This window comes from Syngnathus scovelli, chromosome 14 (genome assembly GCF_024217435.2).
Source record: "Syngnathus scovelli strain Florida chromosome 14, RoL_Ssco_1.2, whole genome shotgun sequence".
Classification (NCBI taxonomy): domain Eukaryota; kingdom Metazoa; phylum Chordata; class Actinopteri; order Syngnathiformes; family Syngnathidae; genus Syngnathus; species Syngnathus scovelli.
The window spans coordinates 5,372,052-5,383,042 of record NC_090860.1 but is presented as its reverse complement, the minus strand read 5'-3'; the positions used below and the strand labels follow the sequence as shown (position 1 = coordinate 5,383,042).

The 10,991-nt window shown below is 42.1% G+C and overlaps 2 protein-coding genes across 2 annotated transcripts; one reads left to right on the top strand and one right to left on the bottom strand.

The window, feature by feature from the left end:
* The first annotated feature begins 228 nt into the window (after positions 1 to 228).
* On the top strand, positions 229 to 6,108 carry pgrmc2 (progesterone receptor membrane component 2). The gene is made up of 3 exons (XM_049739971.2): positions 229 to 617; positions 4,716 to 4,871; positions 5,059 to 6,108. The coding sequence occupies exons 1-3, from the start codon at positions 263 to 265 to the stop codon at positions 5,154 to 5,156; spliced, it is 609 nt and encodes a 202-aa protein (XP_049595928.1). The 5' UTR covers positions 229 to 262; the 3' UTR covers positions 5,157 to 6,108.
* Positions 6,109 to 7,592: 1,484 nt separating this feature from the next.
* On the bottom strand, positions 7,593 to 10,989 carry vps29 (VPS29 retromer complex component). Its single transcript, XM_049739972.1, has 4 exons — positions 10,859 to 10,989; positions 8,505 to 8,696; positions 8,171 to 8,406; positions 7,593 to 7,934 (listed from the first exon to the last, which is right to left on the bottom strand). Exons 1-4 carry the CDS (start codon positions 10,859 to 10,861, stop codon positions 7,817 to 7,819), a joined length of 549 nt encoding a protein of 182 aa, XP_049595929.1. The 5' UTR covers positions 10,862 to 10,989; the 3' UTR covers positions 7,593 to 7,816.
* Between the last annotated feature and the right edge of the window lie 2 nt (positions 10,990 to 10,991).

The window sequence follows — 10,991 nt, the reverse complement described above, 5'->3', positions numbered from 1 at the left end:
TTTATGTGACTGGGGAAAAACAGCACTTTTCTCGTTATGTCAAAACAACAACGTAATAAGCAATCTATTTCCACAATGTCTCATCCGAAATTGTCTCTTGGTTTGAAGTTTAATGTGATTTTTTTCTGGTTATTTGAGGGCTCTCAAATACCACGTTGAAGTCACGTAATGGGAATCCCGTTCTTGTCAAGTTGTCAGGCTTCTTTCCGACATCCCCGAACGCATCACAAGGCCAGGGGCGGGTAGACGCTAACCGTGCAGTATGGCGGACGATGGCGACAACCCGACCGCCCCGCTCGACACCAGCGGCGGCCAGGACGTGGCAGAGGAGCTCGGCGACGGCGGGGGGCTCGGGCTGGGTGGGATGCTGCTGAACGTTGCCGTGTTGCTGGCAGTGGTAGCGGCGTGTGTTTTGCTCTATCGCCGCTGGGCCAGGCGGCTCGGCGCGGACGGCGCGGCCCGGGGCGACGAGGCCTCGGCGCTCCCCAAGATGAGGCGGCGGGATTTGACGCTGGAGCAGCTGCGCGAGTACGATGGGCTCCGGAACCCCCGCATCCTCATGGCCGTCAATATGAAGGTGTTCGACGTGACCAGCGGGAAGAAGTTCTACGGGAAAGGTGCGCAGACCCTTTGCTACCTCGCGTGTCTCTCGGCTTCTATGTCCTCAAGCAGACAGTCGGGCGTAAAGTTGCTCTGTGAATCGGGGGCTTGCTTCGCTCGTTTTCGGGGAGCTTTTGTCTTCTTTTGAATGGGGTTATCGCGCTGGATGCTAACGAGTTAGCACGGCCACTCGGAGACTTTGGTGACGTTCGCTGTCGTCTTCATTCGCACAATGTGCGTTTTTAATTAAGAGACGTGACTGATTACGTGTCAGCAATTGGGCGTAGAGTCGCTTCCCAGGCTATCAACATCTCGTTCTGTTTTGATAGAAGTGAGCCTTTTTTCAGGACTAAATTAAGATGGATACGTGCTAATTGTTCACAATTAATCATGTTTCAACAAAGTACACTTTGAAAAGATACGTTTCAATGTACTACGTTTCAAAGTACAACATTTGACAATTCACATGGCAAAAGAGGCGCCAAGTTCGAGTTGGAATGCTAACGTTAGCGTGTGGACGTGCACGTTTACGACTTGTTGGCGGTTGTCATCACACTGACTGCCTTAAATGTGTTGATGACCTGACTTGGAAATTCCAAATCTTCCATGAATCGCGCCCACTTGTGTTGAAACCACAACTGTAACTTGAAACCTTAACCTCAAATAGTGACCAGATTTGAGTTTCAGAAAAAGAGGACACCTTTTTTTGGGGGGGGCCTTTTTTTTTTTTTTTTTTTTTTTGGGGGGGGGGGGGGGGTATTTGTGTTATGACACAAATGACATGGTGTCTGTATAGCAATTGCATTTATCGGCCCGAATAACACAAAATAAAAACATTTACATTAACAAAAACATGTTTACACTGACATTTTCGAGTTTTATAGTGGTACACTAAATTAAAAAAAAGACAAGAAATACGGCCCTCGTTGCAGCATTTGAAGAAAAAAATAAGGGCTCCTCTTCAGTCCTCTTGCTGAGTGCGGTGGCACCTATATCTGCTTTAGACACATAAGTGCCTGCCTTGCATGTCAAGCACTCAGCTTCATAAGGATCACGACCCTGGCAAAAGCACGGGAATTTTTTTTATTCAACTCCTCCTTGAACGTGCATTTTCGTTTCGGCATTGCTTGTAAACACTCTGTGTAGACTGGCCAGCCCACACTACTTTGTAGCAGTGACTAGATTTGAGAAGGGCGTGACTTATTTGCAAACGATACAGAAAACCTGAAATTAAGTGAAATGGAACGGAGTGGCAATTCTATTGACATTGTACTGTAAAGCAACCCACTTATCCGACAGGCCTATTTTTGAAGCCTAGCCAGTAAAGCTACCATGAAAGTGGAACTGTGAAACCTTAAAACCCTGGATAACAATTATGCTTATTCTACCTTGCCTTGTCCTGCCTTGATAACATTCCATTAACCCCAAACCTTCCAAGTATTCTGAAGCCAAGCTCTCCTCTCGGCGCTGGATGTTTTCAATTTGAAGCTTTGTTTTCTGTTTTTTTGTTTTTTTGACGTTTTAGAATGTCCCTAAAGTTGAAGACGTGAAGCTTTGTTTTTGTTTTTTTTGTTTAATGACAAGAAGCGCTTCAGAAAAGAGCAAAGATGCCTTGTAGCGCATTCCAATCCGACTCTTGACGTTTGTTTAAAGCCCAAGTATCACGGTAATATATTCTATTGTTTTACTCATTTAGTTGTGGTCTATATAAAGTGGAACAGTGATGTTTTTGTCTGAATTCCTCGTTTTGATACTATCACAGGTCCCTCTTTTCTACTTGTTCTGAGGTGCGGCTCAGAGCAAGCCGTTTTGGTGCGGTCTCTTTAAATGCAAACGAGATACTTCACACCCCTTAGGCCAGGCATGTCCAAAGTTCGGCCCGCGGGCCAAATCCGGCCCCCGGTCATATTTCATACGGCCCACAGCTTCGGTCTTATAATGTATTATTCATGGCCTGCCTGCACTGTCAAACTGAATTTAAAAAAATCATGAAACTTGAAACTGTAATTCCTCCTATTACCAAAAGGTGGCAGCACTAGCCCTCTCCGCTCATTTCTGCCATGGCGACTGCAAAGAAAACGAGGAAAGTTGACATTGAGGGCCGTCGCTTTCAAGAGAAATGGGAATTACATTACTTCTTCACTGAAAATCAAGGCAATTGTGTTTGTCTAATTCGTAAAGAGACTGTTGCCTTTTTTAAGGATTTCAACCTAAAGAGACACCATCAGACTAAACATGCTAACACATACGACAAGCTAACAGGGAGTGACCGCGCTGATAAAGTGAAGCAGCTTCAAGCTGAACTGGCATCACAACAGCGATTCATCACGTGGGGCTGTGAGTCAAAAGTAAATCAAAAGTAAAAATTACTTAATATTAAATATTACAAAGTGGCTATGTTAATACTGTTGAAGTTAGGAACCTGTAGACGTGACACAAGCTATTACTTTCTGAAAAATATTGTAAATGACGAGCAAAATTCACTTGTTTTAATAATAACAGACAACTTTGCATTACTTATAACTCCTGTTTAAAATGTTCATGAGGCAAAAATAATTTTAAACTCTTGTGAATTAAATTATTTCATACAGTTTGTTCAATGTTATCTGACTCTTAGATATGAATGAAAGGCAGAATTTGTGTTTTTAAAGTTGTTCACATCTGCCTGAGTGGCTTATATTTGGTTATTTTGTCATTTAAAAAATAAAGACAATTGGGACAATGAAATTTGTTTCATAACAGTATGTATTTGCATGAAATTTCTGTAGTTAAAAAATGTCTGAAAAAAGTAGTGGCCCCTGGGCCCCTTCACTTTATCAAATCTGGCCCTCTTTGCAAAATGTTTGGACACCCCTGGCTTAGGCCGCAAGATGTGCGCCTCCTTTTCCGGTCGACATTTGTAGTATTTTAAGATGAGGTAGCGTTGACTTTTTTAAAATTTTATTTTGTTTATTTTGATTAAAAGATATCAACGACAGAAGACTTGACACGTAATAAAATAAATTCCCTCACAATATTTATGAACGTCTTGTAAACAAGCACTGTCAAGCAACGACGTAAACTAATGCTAGCGCTGCCGTTAGCGAGAAGCCAACGAATGCATTAAACACATTGTGTTACCCAAGAATAATACAGCACCTTCCATGCAATTCATCTGTTACAACTACTCAAAATACACCCACAAGAAGTGAAAACAGCATTGATGCATCCAACAACGGGACATTTTGATCTCTCCACTTCGGCACCCTTGAGTTGTTCGGACTACAAAAGTCTCACAGAGTAATAAACAAGGCGGATTTGTTTTAATCATGGCGGATTCGCTAATCCACCATGTTTATTACTCGGATTTTTGTTTGGCAACACCCATTTAGCTTGTTTGGTTTGTCCCGCCCCAGCGGATGTGATGTAATAGATTAAAAAAAACACGTCATGGAAAACAAAGAAATCTGAACAGAGTAAAAAATAGCCTCCCAAAACAATCATAACAGTATCTCCGCAGCACCTTTTCTACATTCCTGGATACTCCAGATACACTAGAAAATTATTTTACAGCAAAGGAAGTCGATTTTCCATGATGCGTGCCCTTTAACACGATGTACCTTAACTCAGCAACTCAAAGTTCTTTCTGGATTCTAAATAAGTGAACAGCAGGATGGTACGTGGATTCTTAAGCATTTTTTCGGTCTTTGAACTAAAGTGAGCGGAACCAAGTATGCTGCGTTATTGAATGCGAACGCGCAGATGGAAAACGTGTCAGCAAATGTTTATCTTTACACTTTGGGCACATCTAATCTGCATGCTGATAACGACACACGCTTCACTGGAGCGCGTTTGCTTGCGTGCGCTTGTCGCGCGTCCGATGGCTTGTTTGTGCACTTTGTAGAAAAAATCGGCACAGTCTGGCACCAAACTGTTGCGAGGTCTTTGAAATGGCCCAACGGCGATGCGCCCTCTCCAACTTGAGGCGATATTTGACAGAATGAATTACCAATGACCTTGGCTGATCACTTAAAAATATATTTAGCATGAATCAAAAAATGGCTCTGTGCGCTTCACTTTCTGTCGCGATGATGATGGGAAAACGGATTTGTGATTTTGTGTTTTTGCCGCCTCAGAGGGTCCATACGGGGTGTTTGCGGGTCGTGATGCATCCCGAGGCCTGGCCACCTTTTGCCTGGGCAAAGGCGCTCTGAAGGATGAGTACGACGACCTGTCAGACCTCAGCGCCGTCCAGATGGAGAGCGTCCGAGAGTGGGAGATGCAGTTCATGGGTAAAAAAAGAAAATCTCTCTTTTTCTTCCTGTAATGTCATTTTTGTTTAGGGCTCAAGTGTAAATATAAATCTAAAAAAAAGGTTTTGAAAAATGTAGTGGAATTTAAATTTGATGGTAACGGAAAATAAAATGAAATATTTTATATATTATCATTCCTTCAATTGTTTTTTATTTTTATTTTCAGAGAAGTACGACTACGTGGGCCGGTTGCTGAAGCCCGGCGACGAGCCCTCCGAGTACACGGACGAGGAGGACGTCAAGGAGCACCCCAAACACGACTGACTGCTTCCTTGCTCCCTAATTTCCTTGCTTCCTTTCTTCCTTCCCCCTTCTGAGCTCATAACCACCCAGGACCCGCCACCATCTTGGGCCTCACTCTCCGCTCTCCGCCTATTCTTCTGGACGGGCTTCAGGAAACCTTCTTTTGACTCTCCCTCACATTGGCACTTGCTTGTGACGCAAGCCATCCGCCAATCAATCACTTCACTCCCTCGTGCATAGGTGTGGGAGTACCAAAGGTGTAAGGCAGGGTGGCGCTCTCTTTTGTTGATGATGTCCAGTATCTTAGGGCGGGTGAATTAATTGGGGGAGGGGGGCGTGTCAAGGATAGGGGTCAAAGAGTAGTTGATTGGCGTTCTTAATCAATCGATTCAGTTGTTTACAAGCCAGCTACAAGTCTGTAGGCCCGCCCCCTAATCCGTCTCGTGGTCAACTTTCAAAAAGTGAACGGTCCAAGTATTCGTCGTGCCTTATTTGCTTTGTCGTTCCTGGTGGAGAAGCCCCCGACTCTCCCCACCAAAAAAAAAATAAAAAAGGCACATGCTGATTTGTCCAATTTATCGACTGTATATAACTAGCGCTTAGGACTCAAGTTAGTCACTCAGTGTTACTGCCATCTTCATGTACACTTTTTGTTTTTCTTCAGCAAAATCACCCCCCCACACACAGACACACCACCACCACCAGACAGTTTCTGCCCCCCCCCTTTCCATTTTCTATGTGCGTTTGTTAGTTTGGGGGAATATTGCAGACGGTGTACATAATAAATAATATCCATGGTTTTCTTCAAGCATGTGCAACACGACCGTGAGTTTGGCCCCTTTGCCACCGTGTTACGTATTTAATGTCAGCTGAGTGTGTGTGTACGTGTGTGAAAGTATCTGCGTGCGTGTGTTTGCGCGCCAGGCAGGAAGGGATTTGTTCATGCAAAATAAATGGTTTGGTTAATAATTGATTCTTTGTCTCTTGTTCAATACCCACACTAAAACATTTTTGGTCTATGAAAATGTTTAAAGCAACGCTTTCAATTAAAGCCAAGTGACAGAATTGCACCTACGTCTTGCCGTTCCTTCCACGAGTTCAAATAAAGTAGCATGTGCAATTGCTTATGTCACTCTTCTGCTTCTTAATTCCAGTTGGACCAATAAAACGGCAAGCGAAAGGGAAAGAACGAGCAGCACGTCTGTCTTGGCGGCTTGTAATTGCGCTTGAAATTCGCAGCGCTACAGATAATCCCCCACTAGGTGTCACTATTTGACTTCCATCCATCCATCCATTTTCTGAACCGCTTAGTCCCCACGGGGGTCGCGGGCGTGCTGGAGCCTATCCCAGCCGTCATCGGGCAGTAGGCGGGGGACACCCTGAACTGGTTGCCAGCCAATCGCAGGGCACACAGAGACAGACAACCAATCGCACTCACACTCACACCTAGGGACAATTTGGAGTCTTCAATCGGCCTACCAAGCATGTTTTTGGAATGTGGGAGGAAACCGGAGTGCCCGGAGAAAACCCACGCGGGCCCGGGGAGAACATGCAAACTCCACACAGGGAGGGCCGGAGGTGGAATCGAACCCGCACCCTCCTAACTGTGAGGCGGACGTGCTACCCAGTGCGCCACCGAGCCGCCTACTATTTGACTTATTTAAAAAAAATAAAATGCCCGCTGTTTAAAAGATTCATGACGGACACGGTTTGACCCTTATATGGACTAATTTCGAATGTTAATTACAATTTTAAACGCCAGTTCAGGACATGAACCTGTCTGACATATCAATTCCAGTTAATTAATACAAACATTTTTATACAATATGCACTCTTAAATGGTTTATTAATAATCATAACTTATATAAAAAGACATTTTCTTGCAGTCCTTTCCCAAAAATTTGTTGCTTAATATATTTATCTTATTTAGTTTATTGTACAGTCATTTTCCCAAAGATTAATATATTTAGTAAATTTAGTATATTCTATTAATTCTTTCAAATTACTGATTAATAAATCATGAAAAATAGAGCATGTTTTTAAAACTAGTTGATTAAAGTTGCCCGATTTTACCCCTAAAATTGATTAGCTGAAATATATTCACTGAATTATTTGCAAATTTGTTTTTGAACACCAAATAATTGGTTAAGCAAACACATAAATGTGGGCATGATTTACCTTGCAATTTTATATTTTATGAATTTTGATTTAGGTAATATGAATTTTTCACTTATCCAATTAAAAGTGTGCACAACTAGAACTAATTGTCATTTTTTAAACAAGTTTATTTTCATTTTTAAAGTTGTAAAATGGCATAACAGTAAAGGCCAATTTTGCAATTCCTATTTGAAAATAATGCTTCACAATTCAAACTTTTGTGATTCCATTTTACAATAGTAAAAAAAAAATCTGTGAAACTTTGATTGTATAATTCTACAATTTCAGACCAAACGAGAGTTGAGTGAAGTCATTTATTTTGTGTAAAGTGGCAAATACGAAATGAGAAGGAAGCTAAGGTTTGTGACTAAATTTGCATGTGAAAGACGTTTGCATTCAGGATAATGACTAAACTCCACAAGCAAAAAAAAAAAATTAAAAAAACAGAACATTATGAACAATATATTACAGGGCTAACATTGTCCCTGAGTGGAAAGGAATGGAACACCATCTGGTCCTGTAGCTTAAGACTTTTTGTACTCAATTCTCTCCACTTTGACGTCATCTCCGATCAGCTGGTAAACGTACGTCACCACCGTGGATGCCTGGATGTCCATCAGTACGAACGACGGAATTATGTTGCTACAAAAAACGGCGCAAAAAGAGTTCATGTTTCTAATAGACAATCAAAAGCAGTTTTTGTATTGTCTCAGTTTACAGAAACATCAGATTTTTTTTTGACAGACCACTACTAAAGATCCATATTGCTACAAAGACACTGAAAATTAGATCATGCTATAGAACGTTTTGATCATGTTGCTACACACTGAGACAACCACAACGTTTCCAAAAAACAACACAAGCAAACTTATCTGTACCTTTCTAGCGCGCTGTAGGCTCCGGTGGCAGATCCGGGGTTGATGTAGAACTTGTTCTCGTTCTCAAAGGCCTCAAACTTGTGCGTGTGTCCCGAGATGAGGATGTCGACATCCAGCTGCCTCTGCAGCAGCGCCAGGCTGGCCATGTCCCCCCACGGGATCACCTGGTGGCCGTGGATCAGGCCGATTTTGAACTGACCCACCGTCACCACTTTTTGCTCCGGGTAGTTCAGGTTCTGGAAAGAAACCCACGTGTAAAGTAGTTTAGGAAGCTAGTCTTGAACAGGCTTTGAATGGTTAGGCTCAGCCAACCTTTCTATTACACCATACTGACCTCATCAAAGTCCCCGCGTACAATGTGGACATCCCCGGCAAGTGTCTTCAGGTAGTCATAGCTCTCCTTGGTGCACAGGTTTCCCGTGCAGAGAATGTGTTGAATCTTTCCCGGCACCAGAAGCTTCTTAAACTTGGCCGGCAGCGTGTTGCACCGGTGCGGGATGTGTAGATCGCCGAGCACCAGGACCAACTGTGTGAAAAGAAGACGGCTCAGATGGTGTTTGTGGAAAACTCCAAGTGGGCCCTGAGGGACACCCAAGCAGAAACACTCGTTTCATTTGAAATCAGACTGTCTGAACTATGACTGTTTGATATTTACGACGTTGTTTTGTTACTTTGGTGGACAGCCGAGTTTCAGACAGCGAGAGCCCAGATGGTAGTTGGACTTTTTATTTAGACAACTGAATGCTAAAGCCCACAAACAACTTGTTTGGAGATACGCGAAAGAGATGGGGAACCTTGACAACACCTGGGGAACATACCTAGCCTCTTAGGCTTAGTTGGCTCTGACTGCAGTTCATGTTTGTAGCATTATGTTAGCTTTCTGAGTTAAGAATCTCCTGCTGTAACGTTGTTTACCTTGGAGCAGAAAGATATACTTGGCTCTCCATAACAACCCAAATTAAAATCAAAAGTTAAATAAAACTGAACTGTCCGCAACAAATTAACCGTGCTGGATTAAAAAGAAAAAAATATATAGTGTAGGCCACAGTAACAGCTAATATTAACATTTAATTTGGGGACTCCTCTGCACGCCACTAGAGAGAGCTCACATACCACATGGAGATTCACTGTATTAAACCATACATTTAAAAAAAAAGCAAAAATAGAACAGAAAAAAACTTAATGTATCATTTAATTCAACAGGCGGTCAAGTGGTTCAATGGGTTGGACCACCGTTTAACGCGGCCATCTTAGTGAAAGCACATTTGCATAACTTGGCCTGGCCATAGGTTCCCCATCTCTGGGATCCATAAAGTCATCCAGTCTTGACTGTACTTTTGTATGAGAAGAGAAAACTAATTGGTGAACCATTTTCGCACCAAATGATTCCCCAACAAAGCAGTGTGTTGAGAGGACACTTGTGAATATGTATTGTCATTATATAAAAAAATAAAAGGCAAACGGTGCATTGAAGGTCTGTTCTGTTGGGTACCGCAGACCTCCAGACTTTAGTGTTAGGCGAGAAAGAGTGACATCCATCGCGGGGCACTTTCCCGGTGACCAGCCTGGTTGATTGGAGACAAGCAAGCGGAATGGAAGAAGGGAATATGTGCGTGGATAGAATGACACAAGGAAGGAATTATTATTTCAACCCAAAAAATAAATAAATATGGTTTTGAGAGGGTTGTATCCAGAGAGAAAATGACAAGCAGTTGGGACAAGAAGGGGGTAACTGAAATTGGAAATCAAATATGAATGGAAAAATTAGGATTAATACAAACAAAAAATATATTTAAAATGTGATGTGATTATTTCAGTTTGTCATTGTTTTATAACAAGAAAAATTGATTCAAAAATGGAATTAGGACCTTAGCTTTATTTAAAATAATAAAATTTTAATTTAAAAGGGATAAAAAACAATATTTGAAATATGTTAAATTAATCTCTTTCAAGGCTATTGATCATGTCAAGTGTTGTACATTTTTATTACGTATTATTTCTACTTCTGTTCATTCAAATTAATTAACCAAAATTCATCATTTACGTAACATCTGATCTCAACCAGGAATGAGGTTCCACTACATCATATCTCTAAATAAAACATTTTTAAAAATGAATAAAAGTTTTACGCAACCAGAATGAATAAATTATGAGCGGCCATATTTTGCCCACCCCTGTTGTCTAGCAGTCATACGGGACAGTTGAACACATCGAATCACAATTAGCGAGCAAAATGAACAGTTAATGAGCGAGACCATGCGAAAATTAATGAAATGATCGTTAGATCGTCAACGCGCTGCATTTTGCATGAGACATGGACAGTTGTGTTTGTTAGCTTGTTAGCGTGGCGAGCTAACTACTTCGGCAATACGAAAAAGTCACGTTAATGTTTATCTTGTGCTGATTGAAATACCAGCACAAACGCCTCGGAGGCTCGATTTAAGACTTAAGGTACGGTTATGTCATTCATTCTGACGTTTTGTGCCACTAAAGTGCAATAAAGTCATGTGACCAACGCGCCATCTCGTACTTGAGGCGTCACCAAAAAAATCGTTTTGCACCCGTGCCCAACGTCGTCCGCGTGTTCGTCAAAGAGTCGTCTAGAAACATCGTGGAGGGAACGGCGCTCTAAAAGCGTTGCGCAAATCGGCGAGATTGCTTCTTTATGCACAGATTGTTCTCACTCACCATCTTCAAAACCGCTGTCTGTGCTAGTCAAGTTGAGGAAGATTGACGTGCGTAACGGCGTACGTCCTGCGTCACGGTGTCAGCCAATGAATAACGAGAGCAAGAAACAGCCAAGCAATTTTGTGTCGTATTC